The sequence below is a fragment of the Pan troglodytes genome, chromosome 13 (assembly GCF_028858775.2).
Source record: "Pan troglodytes isolate AG18354 chromosome 13, NHGRI_mPanTro3-v2.0_pri, whole genome shotgun sequence".
NCBI lineage: Eukaryota > Metazoa > Chordata > Mammalia > Primates > Hominidae > Pan > Pan troglodytes.
Window position 1 is genome coordinate 118,411,447 of NC_072411.2, and position 25,406 is coordinate 118,436,852.

General features: G+C 39.5%; 1 protein-coding gene across 2 annotated transcripts in view; it reads left to right on the forward strand.

The window, feature by feature from the left end:
* XRCC5 (X-ray repair cross complementing 5) overlaps positions 1-25,406 on the forward strand; it is a 96,993-nt gene that overhangs the window by 38,536 nt on the left and 33,051 nt on the right. For both annotated transcript variants that reach the window (XM_016950457.4, XM_054679335.1), the window contains exons 14-16: positions 315-508; positions 12,304-12,397; positions 14,214-14,283. In XM_016950457.4, the coding sequence (XP_016805946.2) occupies positions 315-508; positions 12,304-12,397; positions 14,214-14,283 (358 nt within the window). The remainder of the gene's footprint in view (positions 1-314; positions 509-12,303; positions 12,398-14,213; positions 14,284-25,406) is intronic.

Sequence of the window (25,406 nt, forward strand, 5' to 3'; positions counted from 1 at the left end):
ATTTTAGGGAATCTTGTATATTCCCCAAGTAGTAAAAGCAACAGCTTTGATTTATAAGGTGAGGCTCCTTTCCAGGAGGTCCAGAGCAGAAGATACTGTTGCTAGGCTTGGATCTATTTTTACAGTTGGTTTTAGGTATTGACCAATATCCTGCCAACAAAGGTGGTTCTAGGTGAATCCTCTTGATTGTTTTTTACATGTGGTATGAATCACTTAGCCCTCCCACACTAAAGGTGGAGGATCCCTGATCAGAAAATATAAAGAAGCCATATATGTCTCCATCTGTGTTTTAAAATCCTTACTTTTTCCAACAGTGTCTGCTGCACAGAGCTTTACATCCCCGGGAGCCTCTACCCCCAATTCAGCAGCATATTTGGAATATGCTGAATCCTCCCGCTGAGGTGACAACGAAAAGTCAGATTCCTCTCTCTAAAATAAAGACCCTTTTTCCTCTGATTGAAGCCAAGAAAAAGGATCAAGTGACTGCTCAGGAAATTTTCCAAGACAAGTAAGTACTTGGTATAGTTGCATTTAACATTGGGGTACATAAGAGTTGTGGTCATTTTGGAGTGGCTCTGGAAGTGTCACATAGGGGTCTATGGAATTTAAAAGGTGAGAGGAAGAAGCCTTTTGCTATTTGGCCCTTATATTGAAATATTGATTTCTTATATCTGTCTGCTGTGATCATATTTCATCCTTGCTGTTCACTTTGGATTTAGAGCTACCTTCTGGGCTGATGACTTTTTGATCAGCATCAGATTCTTGGTGAATTATATATAATGTATAATCAGATAAGTTTCTGAATATCTAAGGCTAAATGTTACCCTTTTTAAAGTAAAGTACTGAGAATGAGTGTGTTGAAGATCATAGGTTTTTTGGGTTGGGAGGAGATTAGATGTTGGGGATGTCAATGAGATTTTTGGAGGAAAAGTGGGAACAAGAGTGAAAAACTATCAATTCTTCAGCCGTTCTATTAGTGTATCAGTGATGTATTTGTGCTATTGGGGAGGTGTTTGTAGTTTTAAGTATTGCAAAATGCTTTTCATATACACTTAAATCAAGCTTACAACTGGCTATTAAGTTTTTTCCCTCTTCTGTTCACAATCTGTGTCAGCTTCCATTCAAAACAAAACAAAAATAAAACAAGAAGAAATTGTTGTTGCTTATCCAGAATTATTTGAGTATGTAAAATTGATTTTTACCAGGTTTAGGTCAACCAGTTATTGGTGACTGTTTTTTCTCAAGCTGGAATAATCTATACATTTCTTTTGGCTGTATTTTGAAATCTGATTTGAAACCATGAATTTTTTTCCCTTTTTTATTTGATTTTTCTCTCCACAACTATCTTTATTGACAAAGCTTCTTATTTATAAATACCCCAGTGGAGAAGTATTGAGTAATTTCCGGAAGTCTTCACAGGTTTCTATAAATCATTGATTTAGAGAATTACTGTCTAAATTGAATAGAAAGTTGTGCACATTCTGTGACTTTCTAAAGGTTAACATCCAAGCTTTGTCAGAATTGAAAAAAAAAATCATGTACTTGGTTCCTCCGCACCAACTGCCCGCCTCCCATAAGACCATCTCTCAAGGAAATTGATAGATTGTTTCTTGATAGATTTTATGATGTGCATTTCTTACACATCCTGGAGAGGTTTTCATTTCTGTTTAGTCTATCGTTCTACACAAGAAGACTGTCCCTAAAAATTCACTTTCCCCCTGCTATCCTTATCTACCTTCTGGATTTGTATTTTAAAACAGTTCAATAAAAGTCTGCAGCCTTTTCTTTCTATGACACCTTGCTCAAGTCTCACTGCAATCACAGAGCTATTCTCTCTCTGTGTGTTAAATCTCCAGTCCGTGATCTTGATTACCTTCTGGCGTTGTGGGAAAGAAATGGGCCATTTTCTGCTCTTCCCTTTGATTAAAATGTAAATTAGCTAGTTAAAAAAGCACACCACCCAGACCCAGAAGGATGCAGTTCTGTCGTTTGATCCCTGCTATGATCACACCTTTGGCTCTGGTCCTGCTGGGCACTCTTCTGGAAGCTTGGGTGTGCTGAGCTTCTTGTTCTTTGCTCCCATAATGGCTCACAGCATAGCTAAGTTAATCTTGCAGGGGCCTGAGAAGTATCTTACTCACACACGCTTGCTCACGCTCCTATTCTCTCTCTCTTCTGAGAAAGCTTAGTTTTTAAGAATTGCAGAAATGATTCATTTAGCAAATATTGAGTACCACCTGTATTCAAGAAGAATGGTTCAGTCCTTTCTACAAGGTTCTAAAACCCCTCAATTTTGATGATGAAGCTCCAGTCAGTTCTAGAGGTAGTTTTTCCAAGGAAAGAAAAAATTGCCAACAATTCGCAATGTTTTTGTATATATTCATCATCTCTGGATCCAGGGTACATATTTCTAGTGGAGGGGAGAGGGGCTAAGATCAGGAGTGGACAAATGTCTGTTCAGGAAGTTTAATCATCTTAAGAGCTGGGAATCATTCCAGTTTTTTCACTTGATATGATTTTGGTGAAATAATTTTACCTTTATGAGATTTTCTTCACCTAAAGAAAAATCTCAAGAGATACTATAACAATGAACAAAGATATTAAAGCACTTTGAGCAACTGTCATCCTTCACTTAACGACAGGGATACATTCTGAGAACCGTGTCATTAGGCAATTTCGTTGTGCGAATGTCACAGAGTGTACTTACACGAGCCCACATGGTAGAATCTACTACACATCTAGGCTATGTGGTATGGCCTTTTGTCCCCAAGGTACAAACCCGTGCAGTGTGTTACTATACTGAATACTGTAGGCATTTGTAACAAAGAGGTATTTGCATATATAAACGTATCTAATGATAGATGCCTAGGGAGGCTGAGGTGGGCAGGTAACCGAGGTCAGGAGTTCGAGACAGTCTGGCCAACATTTTTAGTAGAGAATCCCTATCTCTACTAAAAATACAAAAATGAACTGGGCGTGGTGGTGTGTGCCTATAGTCCCAGCTACTCGTGAGGCTGAGACAGGAGAATCTCTTGAACCTGGGAGGCAGAGGTTGCAGTGAGCTGAGATCATGCCACTGCACTCCAGCCTGGGCAACAGAGCGAGACTCCATCTTAATTAAAAAAGAAAAATAAAAGAAAACGTAATGCTTTGCGCTATGATGTCATGACAGCCCTGATGTCACAAGGCGATAAGAATTTTTCAGTTTCATTATAATCTTATGAGACCACCATTGTATATGTGGCTCATCATTGACCAAAACGTCATTTCGTGGCCCAGGAATGTATTTGGAGGGAAGGCAATAGTCAAAACCTAAAGCAATAATAGTATCATATCTATAAAAACATTGAACCTTTGAGAAGATCTGATATTTGTCTTGGACTTGTTGAATACCTAGTGTTAGAAGTGATTTCATTTCAAGAGGATAAGAGCACCATTTGACACTGCAGTCCCCAAATATACTAAATATTACCCTCATCATATAAAAGCATTGCTTCCATTTATGTTGCTGTACACGCTTGACATGAAAATGTCATCTCTTGGACGGGGAACTTGCATGAGAATTCGGACATCTCAGGTCTAATCCTGCTTGTGCAGCTGATGTATACGTGATCTTGATTTCTGTTTATGCAGGTGGTCTAAAGCTTTCTGCTCTTTTCAGGTCCACGAAGACTCCTTCTCACTTACTCTCAGCAGACATCCTCACTTGGTTAATGGTTAAGACTTCAGACTCCAGAGTCAGCCAATATGAGTCAGACCCCTTGCTCTGCAGTGTGGCCTTAGGCATAGGTTACATATCCTCTCAAAGCCTCAGTTTCCTCATGGGTAATATAGGGATAATAGGAATATCTGTCTCATAGAGTTGTCATGGGGGTTAATGCGAGCAGTGTATGCTGTTCACTCTTGTATCACTAGGACCTGGCAAAGTGCCTAGCAAATAGTAAGAACACAGTGTTTGGAGTAAATGATTTTAAAAATCCTAGTAATATGCCTGGCATGTTAGTAGTGACAATGACAGTAGAGGCCAATAGGTGGTGTATTAGCATCACTCATGCTGCTATAAAGAAATACCCAAGACTGGGTAATTTCTAAAGGAAAGAGGTTTGATTGACTCACAGTTCCACATGGCTGGGGAGGCCTTGGGAAACTTACAATTATGGCAGAAGGCGAAGGAGAAGCAAAGGTGCATCTTACGTGGCAGCAGGCAAGATCGAGTGTATATCAGCACAGAAGAAACTACCTTATATAAAACCATCAGATCTCATGAGAATTCACTCACTATCACAAGATTAGCATGAGGGAACCGCCCCCATAATCCATTCACTTCCCACCCGGTCTCTCCCTAAACACCTGGGGATTACAATTCAAAATGAGATTTGGGGCTGGGCTCAGTGGCTCATGCCTGTAATCCCAGCACTTTGGGAGGCCAAGGCAGGTGGATTACTTGAGGTCAGGAGTTCCAGACCAGCCTGTCCAACATGGTGAAACCCTGTCTCCACAAAAAAAAAAATACAAAAATTAGTTGGCTGTGGTGGCACAAGCCTGTAATCCAGCCACTCGGGAGGCTGAGGCACGAAAATTGCTTGAACCTAGGAGGCGGAGGTTTGCAGTGGGCTGAGATCACACCATTACACTCCAGCCTAGGCAACAGAGTGAGACTGTCTTAAAAAAAAAGAGAGAGAGAAAAATTTGGGTGGGAACACAAAGCGTAACCGTATCAGGTGAGAACTCCGCAGTTTTGTGGCCCATCTGATCTCAAAACATACCTGTTTTTGCATGTACCTCCCTTCTTTTCCTGTCTCAGTGAAATAGGGTATTTATTTCATCCTGCCTAAAGTGAATTCCTTTACCTGTGCCCTGGATCCTTTTTATCTTGTTTTTTTTTTTTTAAATTTTAGTTTTTGAGACAGGGTGTCTCTCAGTCACCCAGGCTGGAGTGCAGTGGCAGGGTCACAGCTCACTGCAGCCTAGACCTCCTGGGCTCAAGTGATCTCCCAACTTGAGGATCCTCAGTAGCCTCCTGAGTAACTCACGCCGGCTAAGTTTTGTATATTTTGTCGAGATAGAGTCTTACTTTGTTCCCTAGGATGGATTCCTTTTTCTGCCTCATCTGGTACCTTAGGCCACTAATAATTTCTTCTCTCTTTCTGTATTTTTAGCTTCTCCCTCGCTACCACTAACTCCTTTCTCTCTCATGTTAAATTTCTTTCATTTAACACAAAATAGTCCCCCTAGCTTCTTCCCTCTAATTACTACCTGTTACTAATTACTAATCTAATTATTATCTTTCCTTCCAGAAGCCAGGCTCTTGGAAGAATAGTCTATTCTGCAACCTTTCTCAGCTCTCATTCTCACCAGCTTTTGCCCCCACCACATCCTTGAAACTCATCTTTCAAAAGATACTAACTGCTAAATTCACTTCGGCTTTGTGGTTCTTTGCTTTCTTGACCTCTTTGAAGCACTTGACACTGTCAGTTATTCCTGCTTTCTTGAGACTCATGTATCTGTCTTAACTTCAGCTTCTCCAAATTTTTCTTTTCCAATCTTTGGCAGCTCCCTCTCAGATTCCTGTGGGGGCTGCTTTTGTGTGTTTTTGTGTTGATATTCTGTAGGATTTGTCCTCAGAAACAGCAAACATTTATTGAACCTTATGCTGAAGATAATGGGAAGCCATTAAAGCAAGAGTTTTTAATCAGGGTTCCAAAGATTGATATCAAGGAATCTGTGAACTACCTGAAATTATATTCAGACTTCAAAACTTAATATGTTAAGTGCTTTACATGATGCTAAGTGCTTTACACACATTATCTGTTTGGACCCACATTGCCATCCTATGAAGTAGATTCTTCTATTGACCCCCAACTTAAAGCCCAGGAGACTCAGGATTAGAGAAGATGAGAAACTTGCCCAAGATTGTAGTTGGTAAGTGTTGGAGTAAGGATTTAAGCGTCGGCAGTCTGACTCCAGAGCTTGTACTTCAAACTGTAATGCCACTTTGCCTTAGCAATGCATGTCCCAAGACCTCTTTTTTATTTCAGAGCCTCAAAAACTACTAAATATCTATCTTCAGCTCAGATTTCTATCCCATCCACTAAATAGCTTAGGTGCCTGTAGGCCCCTCCAGTTCAGTAAGCCAGAAATGGCTTTGTTATCTGCTTTCTTCTTCCTGCTCCTTTCCAACCCCTCTTCATGCTATTATTCTCTATTTCAGTGAATGACACCTAATTTCTTGGGAGTCTTCCTTTTCTTTTACATTCTATATGTAATTGGTTTACCAAGTTGTATTACATTTACCTCAAATCTAACGCTTTCACTTAAGGTTAGTCTGGTGGCTAATGGCATTGATTTTGGGGTCGAATTTGGAGCTAAACTCAAGCATTTCCCCTTAAAAGCAGTTGAAATTGGCAAGTTGCTCAGTGTCAAGTGGCAATAACAAATGCCTGCCTTCCAGGAGGTTGGTTAGGAGAATGGGTGAGTACAGGATTAGTTCTTTCCCTTTACTGTGTGCTTTAAACAAGGGATCAAACTTTCTTCAGGCTTAGTTTGCTCATCTGTAAAAGGATGCTGATAATAGCTAACTCATAGGGTTGTTGCAAAATTTAACTGAGATAATTTAAATGTGTGTAACATAGTGACTAGCACATGGTAAGCATTAAAAAGAAACGTAAGCTCTTAATAGCATCGCCCACTGCCACTGCTTTTATGTAGGCCTTCTCATTTTAGCCTGCCTCACTGACATAAGCTCTTCACTAATTTCCCTAATTTGTCTTACCCCTTTCCAATTCATGCTGCTACCTGAGTGAGTTTAAAAAACAAACCTGATCCCATCACTGTCTTGCTTAAAATTCTTAAAAGTAGTGATTCTTAATCATGTGTGAAAGACAGAGAGTGCAGTGAACTCACTTGATACAAAATCTATGAACTGTCTTCCCAGAAAAATGCTTTAACATACTAAGTTTTGAAGTTTGGATATAATTTCTGGTAGTTCACAGATTCCTTGATGTCATCTTTGGACCCCCAGTTAAAAAACCCTTGCTCTAATGGCCTCCCATTATCCTCAGCATAAGGTCAAACTCTTTTACACAGATGAGAGAATCCAGATAAGCAGAAAGAAAAGAGGCATCTATTCATAATCCAACTATCTAGAGAAAACCATTTTCTTTTTTTAAAGTAAATAAAAATGAACTTATTAAAAAAAACCATTTATCATTTCACAACACATCAATAACCAAGTAGAAAATAAAAAAATATATAAAAGCCTGGGCAACATAGTGAGACCTCATCTCTACAAAAAATATAAAAATTAGCTAGGCATGATGGCATACACCTGTAGTCCCAGCTACTCTGGAGGCTGAGGCAGGAGGATCATTTGAGCAGCCTAGGGTTCAAGGTGGCAGTGAGCCATTATTATACCTGTGAATAGCCCCTGCACTCCAGCTTGGGCAACATAGTGAGGCTCCCATCTCAAAAAAAAAAAAAAAAAAAAAAGACAAGGAACTAATAATTAGGATATACAAGGACCTCTTGGCAAATCAAAAAATAATTTTTCAATTTTTCCATGGAAAAATGGGCAAAGATTATAAAAAAGCAAATCACAGGAGCAGAAACTCAGCTGGCTTACAAGTGTATGAAGAGATCTTCAATCTCAATTAGTAATCAGAAATGTAAATCAAAGCAAAACATATTGGCAAATATTTTTAAACGTTAGATGATACCAGTTGGTGAGAATATGGGAGAAACAGGAACTTCTGTGTACTGCTAAGGGGGAATGTAAACTGTTACAGTAGGACATTAGAAGCAACCAGTGTACTCGTCACTAGGGGAAAATGGTCTGTAAACATGGTAGATCCATATCATGGATTATGCTGCAAGTAACAGCCACATCGACAGATCTCTAAGGTCACCACTGAAGGAAAATTAAGAAAAAGAATAAGATCTATAATAGCCTATATCATCTTGTACTTAAAAAGCACATACATAAAGCAGTACTGTGTAACTTAATAAAAATATATACACATCTAAGATGTATCTGATAATATCGGTGGGTACAAGAGGGTAAGTGGGGTGCAGAGGGAGTGGGAAAATAACTATGAAGGGGAAAGGTACTAAAATACAATGAGAAGGGCCTGGCACAGCCCATATTTGATAATGTGCTAAGAAGTCATTAGAAATTTTGAATGACTGAATTCCCTATACCTGAGGTCCCCCTTTAAAAAGCTCACCCTTCTTATAGACGAAGAAGCGAAGACACTAAGTTACAATGATATAAATTAAGCTACCAATGACAAAGTGCTCAGTCAACCTTCTGCCTTGTGTTGATAACACTAACCTGCCCTAGTTATATCTAAAGAAAAATATACTTTCATACAGATTTCACAGCTTTTCAACATCCATATACCTGGAAAGATAAGAACATTTGTATATCCTTCCATATGAGTCCTTGTGATTCGTTGAGGCCATAGGTTAAGTTTCCTTTCAGTCATTCCAAGGAGAATCAGCATGACCAAGCAAAGCAGGTTCCAAAGGCAGGAAGCAGAAGCAATATGATGCTGTGGAGGTACCTTTCTGAAACAGTCTCTTCTGCTGTTGTGGGGTCTTTGGGCAACCCTTCAATTTAAGTGCTTGGCAACAAGTCTGCTGAGATAGGCTGACCTTGTAGCTTTTGTAGTCTCTATCGTACAGCACTGGTCAGATCTACATAAGCCTCATCGATGCTGACGCATTCAGTCACAGCAAAACAAGACTTCCTCCATCACTTCAACACTGGCTTCCTGGTACTTGGTGAGGTTAGCTTTCCCATGGTACTCACGAACTTGTGCCAGTAGAAGACCTGGACTTAACTTCTTTGCATCATTTGCCTACATGTAGTGACCCCAAATGCAAGAGCTTCATAACTCACTGCAATTATTCTACCACCTTCCATGATTTGTACTATACAGCTGCACAAGATTTATTCCTCAAATGAGGATTTTGCCACTGCTCCATTGGAACAAAGTCTATGTCCATGAGAGTAACCACACAATCCTGTCCAGTAGCCATTTTTCAAGGTAACAGACACTTGGCCAGACTGCCAGCAGTGGGTGCCGCAAATGCTGGGCTCGGTGCCCACTGGAAGGAAAATGGAAGAAGGGCTTTTGAATATCTTTTCGCCTTTCTGGGGAGAGTTTCGAGAGATTTATTCCCCGTGATGACAGAGGAACAGAGAAGGGGTCGTGAAGGATCCTGCCCAGGCGACCGTCCCCACAGTTCAGCAGGGATCAGCTGAGAGCAGTGTGCCCAGCAACAAAGCCACCAGACTGAGGACAGATAGCACGCATGCTGCCTAGAGAAAACCATTTTCTTTCCTCACGTTTTTTAATGCTCCTAATTAATGTATTTTCTAGCTCCTTTTCTCACTACTTCCCAGCTTTTGCACCTTATGCTTTAACCCAATACAACTATTTTCTTTTTTTTCGTTTTTTTTTTTTGTTTTGTTTTTTGAGACGGAGTGTCGCTCTGTCACCCAGGCTGGAGTGCAGTGGCGCCATCATGGCTCACTGCAAGCTCTGCCTCCCGGGTTCACGCCATTCTCCTGCCTCAGCCTCTCGAGTAGCTGGGACTACAGGTGCCCGCCACCATGCCTGGCTAATTTTTTGTACTTTTAGTAGAGGTGGGGTTTCACCGTGTTAGCCAGGATGATCTCGATCTCCTGACCTCGTGATCCGCCTGCCTCAGCCTCCCGAAGTGCTGGGATTACAGGCATGAGCCACCACGCCCGGCCAATACAACTATTTTCTATCCTCTGAAAGAGATAGGCTGCCTATCACAGTATTTTGTTAATTGTCTATATGTATACTTCAATTTTTATTTGGCTGAAGGTGTTGATGGTATATTAATTTTTGTATATTGAGAGTTTAGAGTCTAGCTTAGTGGCTGATATATAGTACATATTCAGTAAATACTAGGCTAAATAAGTGAATTGCAAAATTCATACATGTTTGTGAAAGAAAATAAGAAAGGAGAAAGAACAAATTACCCATGGTCTCATCATCCAGATGCACCAACTGCTGACATTTATATGTCTATTGTGATCTTGTGTGTATAAATTTCTACTTTCTAGAGCTTAGCGCCTTCATAGATAATTTAGGGAAGAGAGTCATTACCCTTTCCCACTTCACATAGAGATTATGAATTTAGTGTATGCAAAATTCCTAATAATGCTGTTAAATGATTTGGCCTGGAGAATATTAACCATACTAAATTTTACTGTGTTGTGCATATGACTGGGGCTACTTTTACTTGCCTGGTACGGGAAAATTGTGTATGTGTCTGTTTACCCTTCTTTCCCTAGAACCTCATTTTGGAGGGTTGAAGAAATTCTTCATGTGATTCAACTTCATATTCCCCCACAACTTAGCTTTTTATGTGTAATCCTTCTTAATACTACTATATAAGCTAATCTGTATTTGTGGAAGAGAATAGTTGATATACTGATGGTAGTTTTCATCATAGTGCTTTCCTAAGGAGCAGACTGAAACTCAGAGAGGTTTGTAGCTTACTAGACTCTAAACTCTAGATAGATAAAAATTAGTACACAGTGAACGCCATCAAGAAGGTATAAGATTTCAGGGCTAGTCAGTGGCAAAATCGAGACTAGAATCCAGGTCTTTTGACTCCAACTCTTCAGTAGTTTAATGTTGTTGGCTTGTCTCTTGGGAAGAACTGGCAAAGGTTAATTGAAATGACTGGCTCTGACCTTTTTTTTAAAAACAGACTCAACTTCTAATGGAATTTCATTCTACCTTGGATTTCTCCTTTTTTTCTTTCATTTTTCCACGAAGGCTTTGTGTTTATTTTTTATTCTACTTGCAAGAAAAGAGTTCTGGGTGACTTACCCCTTGTAATGTTTCCTGGTTCCCACCCTTCTGTCTTCTACTTTGCTCTTGTCTACTTCTCAAAGGGAAAACATTTAGTGGTGAATGGGAAAGATGCCAAATAATGAAAATTTTAATTCATGGATGTATGGCTGTGATGATTACTTTAGTTCTTTTACCTACCTCTAAGAGGAAATTCATTATTGAAATTGAGGAAGCCCATATATGTTTTATTTTCTCTTTGCTTCATTTTATTTTTAAAATTTATTTTTGCTTCATTTTTAAAATAACTTCATTTTCAAGCCTCATTGTCTGAAGGTTGAGGCTTTGAGCAAAAAAACAACACATTTAGAAATTCTAGTCCTGAAAATTGCTGAGAAATTTTAACTGTTCTCATAATAAAATAAGTAAATGAAATAATGCATATGATAATTAGCTTAATTCAGCTATTTCACAATAAATGCATATTTTAAAACATTTTGTACATGATAATATATACAATTTTTATGTTAAAATAAATGAATTTTTAAAATTTCTAGATCTTGGTTACTAATTCTCTTATCATTTAGCCATTTCTGATGGCTGCTTTTGCCCTAGATTGCATTTCTCTCTGGGAGAAAAAAATCTTCATTTCTTTATGTTCAGCAGCTTAAGGGAGATTACAGGCAGAGTCTTTGGATTTGATTTTCTTCTCTTTTGCAATTAACTTGACCTCCTCTTGACTTTAAGACAGGCTGTTAAAGCCAGCATGTTGCTTGAGGCAAGATGTTTGATATACTTTTCCTTAGCACACAGATGCTACTGGACTGTTAGCATATTGCACAAAACAGAATTAGGTTTATAAAAGAACAAATTAAAAGTTTTCGGGGAAGTTTTTTTTTTATAGTTTACGACTTCTTTAAGAGGGAAAGCTCTTGCGTAGTTAATTAAGGATTGTCTAGTAAGTTTTGACAGTTGTAAACAGAGGCTTATAAAGCTCTAACATACATGATGGAGAAAACGGGTTGTTAGACACAAAGGTCTTCTGTGTACGTGGAAAGCTAATAGCTGTCAATTCTGAGACAGGAACTAGAAAATAATATCTGAAGAGTAAATGGATTTCTTACTTAAATGTTAAATTTCCATTATCTGTGCTTGCAGTTTCATCTTTTCCAAGGACCTTATGATGTGATTGCTTAATTCTGATTCTCATACTGCTGTGAAACAAAGCCAGGGCTGCCTCAAGTTAGGCCCTTAGGAGCCCGGTGACTGGGAAAGGGAGGCAGCTTGTTTGTAGAAGGACTACATGTAGCTATTGTTTTTCTTTTCTTTTTCTTCTTCATTATTTTTCTTTTCTTCTTCTTCTTTTTTCTTTTTTTTTTTTTTTGGTGCTTGGAAAATAAGTTTCACAATAGCAATCTGGTTTTGTATTGTTTGTTCTAAGAGAAATTTTTTTTTTTTTCTTTTCTAGCCATGAAGATGGACCTACAGCTAAAAAATTAAAGACTGAGCAAGGGGGAGCCCACTTCAGCGTCTCCAGTCTGGCTGAAGGCAGTGTCACCTCTGTAAGCTAAACTTTTCAAGTGCGCTTCCCGCTTTGCAGGAAGGTTGGGGCTTGAGGGAGAGTGCATCAATTTTTGTTAGTCCGTTCTTACCACTTTCAAGTAAGATCATGATCACTTTCTCTGGTCCTTGCTCTATAGAAGCCAAAAAGACCCATTCCATACTTCTTTAAGTAATTATTATCATGAATTGCCTACAGAATTATCTATATGATATAAGGTATATAGAGCTCTTTATAGAACGTGGAACATCTCAATGTTGAGATTTTGCTGTTGGCATTATTTTGCAGCTTTTCAACTAGTCAAAATGATAGGATAAGTGGGGCTTAGTGATACGAGCCTTAATCTTCAAGTACACACAATTTAAGTTAGTATGACTTTCCTATTTTCTAACATGCAACTTTAGAACAGGATTCACAAGTTTAGGATTTCCCCAAGAAAGTATCCTTTGATACATGAGATTTTTATTGAATGAGAAATTTTTTGGAACTTGAAAATACCACTTTATTTAATTAATTAATTTATTTATTTATTTTTATATCTTGGTCAGTCAGGAGGAAGAATATTTTACTTAATTTTAGAGATAGGTTGTCACTGTCACCCATGCCGGAGTACAGTAGTGTGATTTTAGCTCACTGCAGCCTTGAAATCCTGGGCTCAAGTGGTCCTCCTGCCTCAGCCTCCTGTGTAGCTAGGACTAAGGGTACATGCCACCATACCCGGCTATTTTTCATAGAGGTGGGGTCTCAGTATGTTACTCCTGGGCTCAAGCAGTCCTCCCGCTTCAGCCTCCCGAAGCACTGGGATTATAGTCATGAGTCACTGCACCCAGCCAAATAGTGCCTTCTTCTAAGCAGCATTAGTGTGAATCAACAGATCTTAAAAATTGGCGGATAACTTTTTAACACAATGTACTAGGAAGGATAGTCAGGGAATAAAGGGCATGCCTTTATTCTCACCTCAAACAGAAACTCAGAAAAATTGAATGTGTGAAAAATGATTTAGATTTCATTTAGATGTTTTATATATAATAGTAAAGGAAAAAGTCATGATCTTGTTTTGAGAGCTTTTCTGCTTCCTATATCCAAGCAAACTGGAAGCTTTAGTATATTTTGGAACCCCATTGTTTTCTTTCTTATGAGCTGAGTGGTTCTTAGGCCCTGTGAGGGTTGGGGCCAGCAGATTAAAAACATAGGTATAATCAGAAAGTTCCATATAATATGGCAGTTTCGTCTTTCAAACTTCCTCACCCAGCACTGCAGTACATCTTTGTACATAATCTGCTTTTACTTTCTGAGGACATGTTCAACCTGGGTATGCTTTGTATATTCTACCAAAACTTCAGTGCCAAAGGGTCAGCAGCAGTCCCACTAATGGGCACTTCGGTGAATCAGGCATTAAGCTGTATTTCTCATGTTATCTTAGTGGGGCAAATATATTCGAAACCGACCCCACACTGCAGAATCCTCAGCTTTCTAATTGGTTGGGTGACAGGATATACAGGCAGTCTGTGCTACACAAAGCCTTCCAGCTGGGCTGGCTGGTGGCTTGAGTTGTAATACTTTTTTGACCCTTCTGGAAAGAAATCAGCTTTCATAAAGCAAGGTGAGTGAAAGCACAGAGGGCAGCTCTTGGACCACTGAAATCTGCCGGCCTTTCACAGAGCCCTAGAAATGAAAATGAATAGAAAAGGCCTTCTCTTTGTCTTTGGTTTTATTTTATAAGAGCACACTTACTACATTAAGCCATCTTGTATTGCCTGGGATGCTGCTAAAAAGAGAAATAACCTGTAGGTTTATCATCTCTTGGTATATTTTAGGTTGGAAGTGTGAATCCTGCTGAAAACTTCCGTGTTCTAGTGAAACAGAAGAAGGCCAGCTTTGAGGAAGGTGAGTGGTTGACTTTGCATTTAAGAGAAGCTGTTTAGTTAAGCTAACTAATTTAAAGTCTAGATTAAGAACTGTAGCCTTTTGTTGTAACACTTTAGCATTTTTCTTTACTGGCGGATCTTTGTGGTTGTCCCTTGTTAGGGAGCTCACTGAGGCAACATTATGAGCACATGAAAGTGAACTCGGCACAGATTTCCCCAAAAGGAACTAATTTGTAGGTCTCCCTACAGAAAAACTTTGGGCCAACACCTTGGCGCTTATAGCTCCACTTCATTGAAGTTTTTTAGGATTTTGTCATGAGCTATAAATAAAACACTTTTATGTCACATCTTCCTATTTTATTTTCTTCCTTTTTTTTCTTTTTTTTTTTTTTGAGTTGGAGTTTCTCTCTCGTTGCCCAGGCTGGAGTGCAATGGCGTGATTTCGGCACACCACAGCCTCTGCCTCCCGAGTTGAAGCGATTCTCCTACCTTAGCCTCCCGAGTAGCTGGGATTACAGGCGTGCACGACCATGCCCAGCTAATTTTGTTTAGACGGGGTTTCTCCATGTTGGTCAGGCTGGTCTTGAACTCCTGACCTCAGGTGATCTGCCAGCCTCAGCCTCCCAAAGTGCTGGGATAACAGGTGTGAGCCATTGTGCCCGGCCACATCTTCCTATTTTCAGAGACACATAATTCTTGTTCCAGTCCTAAGAGTTTGTGGCCCATTTATAGTAGACCTAGAAAGACCTTGATGCTGCCCCTAAATTTAATCCTTCTCAAAATGGCTGCATGGTCAATTTTCCTTATCAGATAGTACCTAGAATCTCATTTAGGCTGTGGCTAACATAAAAATAGCTTTCAGGGATGCACAGAGGGCCTGGAACTAACATTCATTCACTTGATTGCATTCAGGTTTCTGTTCATTTACCCTTTAAATGGTGGCAACTGGCAGTTGTTAATCCTGCAGATTTATATATAAACTATTATATTCATTATTGCTGGTCCAAGTCTGGCCTGTCTGCAAGCTGACTTCTACGTATGTGAGTGTTTATGTTTGTTCATGTGTGTATAGAACTTTTTCTTCCAACATCCTGCAGGGAGCAGGGGAATCACTTTTTTTAGTGACAGGGTCTCGCTCTGTCACCCAGGCTGGAGTGCAGTGGCAGGATCATAGCTCACTATAACGTTGGACCTCTGGGCTCAAGTGATCCTCCCACTTCGGCCTCCCAAAGCTCTGAGATTACATGTGTGAGTCACCATGCCTGGCCAAAAATTACTTTTTTTCTTTTTCTTTTTTTGGGGGGGACAGAATCTTGCTCTGTTGCCCAGGCTGGAGTGCAGTGGTGAGATCTCGGCTTACTGCAGCCTTCACCCTGGCCTCCCGAGTAGCTGGAACTACAGTTGCATACCCCCACGCCCGGCTAATTTTTGTATTTTTAGCACAGACGGGGTTTCATTATGTTGGCCAGGCTGGTCTCGAACTCTTGACCTCAAGTGATCTGCCCACCTTGGTCTCCCAAAGTGCTGGGATTACCGTGAGCCACGGTGGCATGAGCCACCGTGCCCGGCCCAAAAATGAGAGTTAAATGCTTAGAAGCACTACTGCCTGCAGTAGGTCTAATGCATCTTACTACTTGCAGTCTAGGAATCCTGGCAAGATCCCCAGATCTACTGTGCTGTTGTCCAGAGGCAAGCATGAGCAGCTGAGCCTCAGAGAGAGCTTACAGTCTACCAGGCTAAATCCTGTCAGCAGGAATGCCAAAGGCCAAACCCATGAGAATCTCCAGAGGAAGAACAGCTTCGTTATCATAGTAATCTGCAGTCTCTTAAGTGGGGTGTATATGTTTTTGGTTTTGAGATGGAAGAAGAGCTTTTTGTCCTGCTAAAAGTTGCCATATAGGAGAAAAACTTTGAGTTTTAACACAAAACAAAACCTCATGTAAATAGAAGGAGATCTGAAGTTCTAAGTGACAGTTTTCTAGGATTGGTGAAAACAGTACTTCAGAATTTCTCTCTTTAATGTATTGGAGTGATCAAGACACTTTCACAGTATTATACCTGTTGTCTGTTCAGCTGTATATTGTTACAGGGTGCTCGGAAAGTGGCGGAGATGCTACTGTGACAAGTCAATGAACTCTTGTCTATCAAGACTATTGTGTTTTTGAAGGAAAATCGAGACTTTCCTAGCTTTCAATTGTATGTCGTCAATTACCTCAGCCAGTCAAAGTCCAAGGTCCCCCGTTTGGAAGTGATTGGACTCTGTGGTTGGTGTAGGCATGGTCTTTTCAGGGACTGAATCTATCTGTCATCACCATTATATGGTAGCCACTAGCGGTTTCATATTTACTATGTTCAAGGCATTGTGCTAGCACTTTTATGTTATTTTAATTACCCTGCATTAGCAGTTCTGCAAAATCTTGTGAAGAAATGAAGAAAATGTTAGAGCTTTAACAGCTTTTGCCAGAATTTTCTGAGAGGATTGCTTTACTTGGGAAAATAACTTTGATAAGTGCTTAGGGTAGAGAACGAGTCTGCATCCCCAGACTTGGTTGGCTAGTCCAGAGGCTTCGGAGGAAAGGAAGCTCCTCAGCATCATAGAAGGAGAAAAACTGGAGCTAGTTTAGGAGAGGAGGGGCTTAGAAGAAGAGGGGAGAGGCAGGGAGACAAAGTGGGTGAATTTACGCACAGTCACGGCCTTCTACTATACGTTTCAAACTCATGACCACAAATTACTCAGTGTCAGTACAACTCTGGAAATGCCAGGTTTAAGTGCTGTATTTGGGGAAACTGGCAGTTTGGTATCTGGCATTATTTCATGCAGAGCAGAGAAAGCACCTGAGCACACAGGAGGCCAGAGTCTGAAAAGACCAGGAGAGAGTCAGTTACTGAGAATCTACTCACATCTTAGGAAAATATGTCTTACCCCTGGCCATGGGATTGGGGATTCAGAGCAGTCTTGTGAAAATAGCAAGGGCAAGCAGACCCTAGATAGCATGTAAGTTAACAATTAGTATTATTATCTCCATTTTACTGATGGATAAACTGTAAAATTGGAGGAGATGCATTTTCCCAAAGATCACATAGGAATTCAAACACATGTCTCTTTCAAATACTGGATTTTTTACGTAGCCATATTGTTTCTTTTGATTCCTAATGACTTCCTTTCCTACGCTTTTTAAAACAACATTTTAAGGTCATGTGTCTGAAACCTTGTACCTACTGATAGGACTTTTGATGAATAGATTGTTCTTTTATATTGAATTTGACTTTGAGACCCAGCATGTTGCTAGTATTTCGACAAAAGATGTCCCTCTGACCTCCGTCTAAGACTTGGTGAATCAGAGCCCTCTAGTGATGTCACAAAACCAGACTCTCCACAGAGCTGTCGGAAAATGGATTGCTTATTAGCAACTAGTTCTCCTCGTGGTTTTAACTTGGCTTCCCTTTTATCCCTTCTGCCGTTCTTGGTGCCACCTCCAGAATTGATGTCCTGTTCTTTGTTTTGGGCATCTTGTTTGTTTGTTTTTCCGCTAGGGCATCTTTTTACTAACGCCCTTTATAAGCCAAGACTCACTTCTCTTGCAGGCCCAAAGAGTTCTCCCTCCCTAGTAGTGGTCTTCTTTTAGAGAGATTTCTGTCCAGAGTCGGGAGACAGGAATCCCTTCCCCTTTTCTCCAGTAAATTTATTTTTTAAAATTCAGTTGTCAAAAGGGCGATCAGCGATAGATAGTTGGTAAGATTGTTTGACCCTTAGGTAGAACTCGGCTGTTTTACCTATCATTATAAATTAAAATATGGGCGTAGTTACTTTTTCTCAGGCCTGATAGTAGCATAATCAAACTGAGAGTCTTTTGATTCTGTCCCCGACATCAGCAGTCTGTATATAGTAGGCAGCTACACATTTTCTTAACTTCTGGTTTTCAGTGTGAGGGATGTATCTTGTTCTAAGCTTACTGGCAGAGAGGAGATAACCAATGCCCTGAACCCCAGGAAGCATGTTCTTTCTTGCCCTTTTCCCAGTCCCTTTCCTCCATTCTCCCTACCCATCACCATTCTATCACCACAGAGTTAGAATAGAAAACAATTTTTTTTCTCTTTTCCTTTTTTGTGAAAGGGTCTCAGTCTGTCGCCCAGACTGGAGTGCAGTAGCATGATCACAGCTCACTGCAGCCTCTACCTCCTGGGCTCAAGTGATTCTACCACCTCCACCCCCCCCAAGTACCTGGAGCTACAGGCACACACTACCACACCAGGCTAATTTTTGTAGTTTTTGTAGAGATGAGGTTTCGCCATGTTATCCAGGCTGGTCCTGAACTCCTGAGTTCAAGCGATCTGCCTGCCTTGGCCTCCCAAAGTGCTGGGATTACAGGTGTGAGCCACCAAGCCCAGCTCAGAAAAAATTTTGACCACAGCTGTATATATAATAATCATCTATCAGTTGCGAAAGTAGGGTTGTTTCCCTACATACACTATTCATAAGCACATCATTGCCATCATCTGGGATTTGTTACCTGTCGTTGTGGGTTTCAGAGTCTCCAGAGGCTCTTTACATTGAGTTTATCCACTTGTTTGGACGTCTTCCACCCAGCTAATCAACAGAGTTGCTAAGGAGGAATGCTATGATTTTCAGCTCCTTGCGCTTTCCCAACTTAGGAAGAATGCTAAAATAAAATAAAATAATAAAATGTCAAAAGATAGACAGCAGGTTCAAGAAGGAAAAGCCACATTACTTCTTTCCTCCGGACAATTCCTGCGCGATTATGTCTGAATTTATAAATTCCCACTGAGTATGGGAGATAATGTAAAATAGCTTGAATGTTCTTGGTGTGTCAAAAACAGGTTTTGTGAGGATCTTAAGAGCCAGAAAGGATGGATATATGGGGACAGATAAAAGGATGGAATGTAACTTAACTTTATAATAAGATGATTCTCTTTCAGGGACCTTGTTTTTGCCACTGAGATTGTAGTTTCTGTATTAGGCTTGTGTGTAGTGACAGGGTGGCAGAGCTCCATGTTACCAAATTGAATTCACTTGAGCCTGACTGGTTTAAAAAAAGTCTGTCAAGAGAAGACCTAAGTAGAAATAATACAGACCCCAAACAGCCTTAACATTTGACTCATGAACAAGAGAGCAGTAATATGTACTTGTCCATTTGATTAGAAGGTGATCACTTCATTTTTTTCCCCTTTCACTTTGTTTCGATTACGTCTCATCCTAGAGTCTTTTTGCCTTTGTTCTTCAACCTTCTTTAATCTCACTTACTAGAAACATCCTTTCATTTTTAAAAGATATTTCCTAAAATTCACTTTTTCCAAGCAATTTCAGCACTAGATAGAATATGGTACAATTAGTAATAATATGATATTCATCAAAGCCAAATAGTTTTCAGTGTTGGTTTTGTATGGTATAGCACTATCCCATTTGCATAGCTGTTTACTTACATACATTATGTGATTTTCTGCCAGGAGTCAAGCCCTAAACAGTGAACCTTCGAGAATTGTGATCTAGCAGAAATCTCTCTCGTGTGTGTGTGTGGGTTTGTGGGTGTGTGTATGTGTGTGTGTGTGTGTGTGATTTTTTTTAATTGATCCTGATTCATGTAATCTTGGGTATGAATTATATAATCAATTATACTCTGCCCAGATAGATAAGAAGATAAAAATATGGCGTTTTTCTACACAGCGCTGGTAAATTTAAGAAAAATAAGCTCTTTCAAATACCTTGAGCATCTTAAAGATGCTAAATACAAACAGTCACTAAAATTTTAAACATCTTTAGCCCTATAAAAGTTTTTTTCTTAAAGAATTTGACATACGTTTTTAGTCCTTTCTCCAAATAGCATTGATACATCTAATCATGAGAAAATTCATGATTAAGGATTCCAGAGGTTTAGTCTGTACTTTGTATGTTTATTAAATATCTCACTTGTTTTTCACTGGTTTTCTTTTTGACTCATTTTAAATTATTAAACCTCAGAACCTGACAATCCAGGCTTATTTTATGCCTCATTTATCAGGACAAGTGGTCTCATTGTAACACAAAAATCAGTGTGTTTGGAATTGTAGAGAATACTTGCTGAAAGGGTGTGTTATCTGACATCGTAATTATGCACCATTGGCCTTTAAGGTGTTGTTCATCTTTCATGTGGGCGGACTGAGGCCCAGAGTAGTTAGGATGACTTTTCACAGATAATTGCAAATATGTGAAAGACTCTGGATCAAATTCCAGAGAGCCAATTCTTGGCCTCTGTGGCTTAAACCTTTTTACTGGTTGTGTATATTTCATTGGATGGCACAGCACCACCCTGAAGTTTACATCTTAATATAATGAAACTCAGCAGCCAAATAATTCAGATGAAATCATTGAAATAGAGATGAAAAGAAAAAATAAAAAGCACATGACGTAGAAACTGAAGACCATTATACACACATAATCATTTTAAGTATTTTCATTTTTCAGTGACTCTTCCTAAAAGGCTTTCATCTATTCTTACCCAGCCTTTAAAATCCTTTTAAGTTCCTGTCAATCTGTATCAGAATATCCCTAATTACAGGATATAGCTCTTGTAAAATGTAGCCTGGCTATCCATTAAGAAAGAGAAATGTCTGGTAGCATAAAAATGAAAGCATGTTTGCTGTAGTTACATTCTGTTAACTGAAAAAAATCACAAGATCTATAAATTTAGAAAAAGAGAGCTTTATTTCTTATAAAGGGTTACAGCTTGCAAGGTGGAAATAGCAAGGCCAAGTGGACCCTAGATCGCATATAAGTTACAGTAAGTATTATTATCCCCATTCTACTGATAGATAAACTAAAACTGGAGGAGATACATTTTCCCCAGAGATCACATAGGAATTCAAACGCATGTCTCTTTCAAATACTGGATTTTTTACTTAGCCATACTGTTTCTTTTGATTCCTAATGCCTTCTTTTCCTACACTTTTTAAAACAACATTATAGGGTCACGTATCTGAAACCTTGTGCCTGTTGATAGGACTTTTGATGAAAGCCTGGGAAAGGCTATTCCTAGTCTATTCAAAGGCTGGGAAACATGGCCTCCAGCCAAAGCCCAGAGACAGGCACTATGAAGGAGGGTTTGGGGTAAGAGCATTATTGCTGACCTGATTGACTAAACATACATATTCAGCAGGTTACAGGAGGAGCTATGAATATTCATGAAGGTGGTCATGATGCATGAGTATTAAACATGCATGTTACGTAATACCCATGTTCACCTTGCAGGGAAGACTTGACATTTAAATATTACAGTTAGACCCTGTACATCAAAAGGTCTTTTCAGGACACAGCATGCAAATGTGCCATCTTTGTAAAACCCACTAGAACCAGTCCGTGGTTGGTGGTCTTCTTATCAGGAGAAAGTTACCGAAATCACTCTCTTGTCCAATCAAAGCTGTAGTTATGGCTGGTGGAACAAGAGTTCAGTCAGTCAGCATCTGGTAGAGCTGCAAATTGTTTAAAAAACAATATTGCTTATCCCAAGGCCAGTGCTTTTTTAGCTGCTTAAGAAAAAGAAAAACCTTTTGGCAGTTAGAACATAGTTTATTCTTTAAGTTTAGGGGGTGCGACTTAACCCTTGCCTGGCATGGCCTTAGGTCCTGTTTACTACAGAGTTTGTTCTCTCAGTCTTATGATACCTATTTTAACATTAATGCTGGAAGGTTGTGTCTAAATTGCAAAAAGGAGGGGTATAATGAAATGCACCTGGCCGGGCGCAGTGGCTCATGGCTGTAATCCCAGCACTTTGGGAGGCTGAGGTGGGCAGATCAGGAGGTCAAGAGATTGAGACCATCCTGGCCAACATGGTGAAACTAAAAAAAAAAAAAAAAAAAAAAAAAACAAAACTTAGGTGGGCATGGTGGCGCGCACCTGTAGTCTCAGCTACTTGGGAGGCTGAGGCAGGAAAATTGTTTGAACCCGGGAGGCGGAGGTTGCAGTGAGCTGAGATCGTGCCACTGCACTCCAGCCTGGCGACAGAGCAAGACTGTGTCTCAAAAAAAAAAAAAAAAAAAAAGATGCACTTGACCCCTTGTCGTGTCATGACCAAAAACTCAGTTAAGGTTTTCTGGGATCCCCTTTGTCAAGAGGGGGTCCATTTCATCAGTGGGGAGCTTAGGATTTCTAGTTTACATTTCTCAGTGAGCACCTGAATTTCTTCTTGAGAGCTTTTTAAAAAGTCCTTATGAAATATATGACAGTGTTCCTGTTTTCTCCCAGTGTTTTGTTTTCTCATGCTACGTAGGAAAGTTGCTTCCCTTAAATGTGCTGAGTAATTTTTCTCTTTTTATATTAAAAATGGAAAGAATAATTTCCCATCTGGCTGAAAATGGAATTCATGAAGGCTTTCTCAGCATCATAACTAGATGAGCCCAGAGTCCATTCAAGCCTTTACTTAATATACTAAATCACTCCTGATACCAATCTTCTATGAAGGAGAGAGAGAGAGAGAGACACTTTTAAACCATGAGATATCAAAAGAACTCACTGTCACAAGAACAGCAAAGGGGAAGTCCTCTGCCGTGATTCATTCACCTCCTACCAGGCTCCTCTAATTTGATATGAGATTTGGGCGGGACGCAAATCCAAACCATATCATTTCAGCTTGCATCAGTGACTTGGGCCATCAGTGCAACAAGGCAGGTGCTCACAATTGGTTCTGATGGAAATGCAGAACTCTTGGGTGCTTAGGAGAAAGGGCCTGCAGCTTGCTCTTAGAATTCACCCTTGCAGTAAGTGCTAATGAGTATGATTTGTGAGACAGAGAGCAGTTCAAGGATTTACTCATGGCAATTTGGTTCTTTCTTTCCACCTCCTGTTAAATTCTGCAGTTCTTCCTTCCATGGTAGGTCATTGTCATGTCATGTAGGGTATTGTACTTGGTTCTCCTTGAATTGGGCTGTCTTCAAGATTGCTTCTTAAGCCCAGCTGGTTGAAAAAGGAAACCGGTTTCAGATTGTGCTGATGTGCAAACTGCTTTAATCAATGACTTAAAGTGACTGCTGGTGGCAGACAACAGACGCTCTTAACCAATTAAGATATTTAGGAAAGGATGTTAGGCTTTTGTTAAAATAGTCACTAATCAACTGAAATGTGTTAAGAGGAGCCAAGAAACAGCTAGGAGTTCCACTTAAATGCAATAAAAGTGTTTGGGTCCTCCCCTTTCAAATTGCATGCCCAAGGCAAAAAATATGCTGACACAGAAAGAAGTGGCAAGTGTAATTTGGTACAGTTAGCCTGTCAGATCCATGCATGTCTACATAAAACCTAGAAAAATGTCGTGCTTGCTTCTTTGGCCAGAAAAGGGAAGGGAGTTTAATTCCTTTATAGAACAGTTTCAGCAGGGCTGGAGAATATTACCAGCTTAGATGTCTTTGGAAATGGGAGAAAATTTAACTTGTTTTTAGAGGTTCCTTATGTTTTGGAGGTTGGAGAAAAATCTTCAGTTAATAGTTATAATTAAAGGCCCGTTTTCATTTTCCTCTGTCAGATTAAACTACTGAAATCTGTAGTTATCTGTTCATGTCTCTCAGTGGTAATGAGGCTCAGCCATAACACTCAGGATAATATGGTATTTCATTGGTAGCCATTTGAAGTCAGGAGCCATTGCTCATATAAGAACTACTTTTTTACAATTCCCTTGCTCTTGGAATCCAATAGTGTTTTCTTGGGGCATTGAGAGTAAGATACGCTGTCTAAGTTTTCATACTTATTCTGTGATAGAAACATCTAGTTTCTCTCTTCTGTCTGTGGTAAATCTCTACAAGTCTCTTAGATAAATTGCACTTATTCTACTTTTTAAAATAGCTTTATTGAAGTGAAATCTTCTACTATAAAATATACTGGTAAGTATAATTTGATGATCTTTTGTAAATTATAGAGTTGTAAAATTATCACCACAGTTCAAAGAACATTTCTCTCACACCCAAAAATTCCTGGGACCTGTTCATAGTCAGTTTGGGTCTGGAGTGCACACAGGTGGTGGGAGGTTGCAAGGTGATGCCGGCCTACGTGACTTTTTCTGATAATCTTGAGTTATTGCACCATCTGTTGAATGGGCTGGCGCCATCTTGGGCCTGACGAGTTGTAAATTAGCTGCAGCCTTCAAGTAATAACCCGGTGGTGGAACATTCTATAGATACCTGGATTGTCTCTGGAACTTCTAAGCAAACATAATTAGACAAGCTAGCAATGCAGTGGAGTGTCTGGTGGAAAGGAGGAGAGTAAAGGTTGTTATTTCATAACTAAAAAGTTAATACAAAGGGCCTCAGAAGGAAAAGTTTAAGAAAAAAAGACTAAAAAATTGAATACTCGGATACACTCCAACTTTGTTCTTTTCTAAAAATGTTTTAACTACTCTATGTCATTTGCGTTTCCATGGAAACTTTAGCATCAGCTTTTCTTTTCTTTTTTTTTTTTTTTTTTTTTTTGAGACAAAGTCTCACTCTGTCACCCAGGCTGGAGCACAGTGGTGCGATCCTAGCTCACTGTAGCCTCCACCTCCCGGGTTCAAGTGATTCTTGTGCCTCAGCCTCCTGAGTAGCTGGGATTACAGGCATGAGGTACTACGCCTGGCTAATGTTTGTATTTTTTTAGTAGAGACAGGGTTTCGCCATGTTGACCAGGCTGGTTGAACTCCTGACCTGAGGTGATCAACCTGCCTTGGCCTCCAAGTTTTGGGATTACATGTGTGAGCTGCCGTGCCTGGCCCAGCTTTTCAATTTATATGAAAAACCCACTGGTATTTTGATAGGGATTTTATTGAGTCTATAGAAGAGTTAAGGGAAAATTGCCATTGTAATAATACTGAGTTATCCATGAACATGGAATAGTTACTCATTTATTTAGATCTTATTTTTTCTCCATAATGTTTTATAGTTTTTAGTGTACAAGCTATACAGCTCTTTCATTAAATTATTGCCAAGTATTCTTTTTGATGATGTTGTGAGTGGAATTGTTTTTTAATTTTATTTTTGGATTATTTGTTGCTGGTATATAGAAATGAAATTATTTATTTATTATATCTTGCAACCTTATTAAACTTATTAGTTCTTGTGGTTTTTTAAATATACTTCTTAGGATTCTCTACATACAGGATCATATTGTCTGCAAATAAAGAAAGCTTT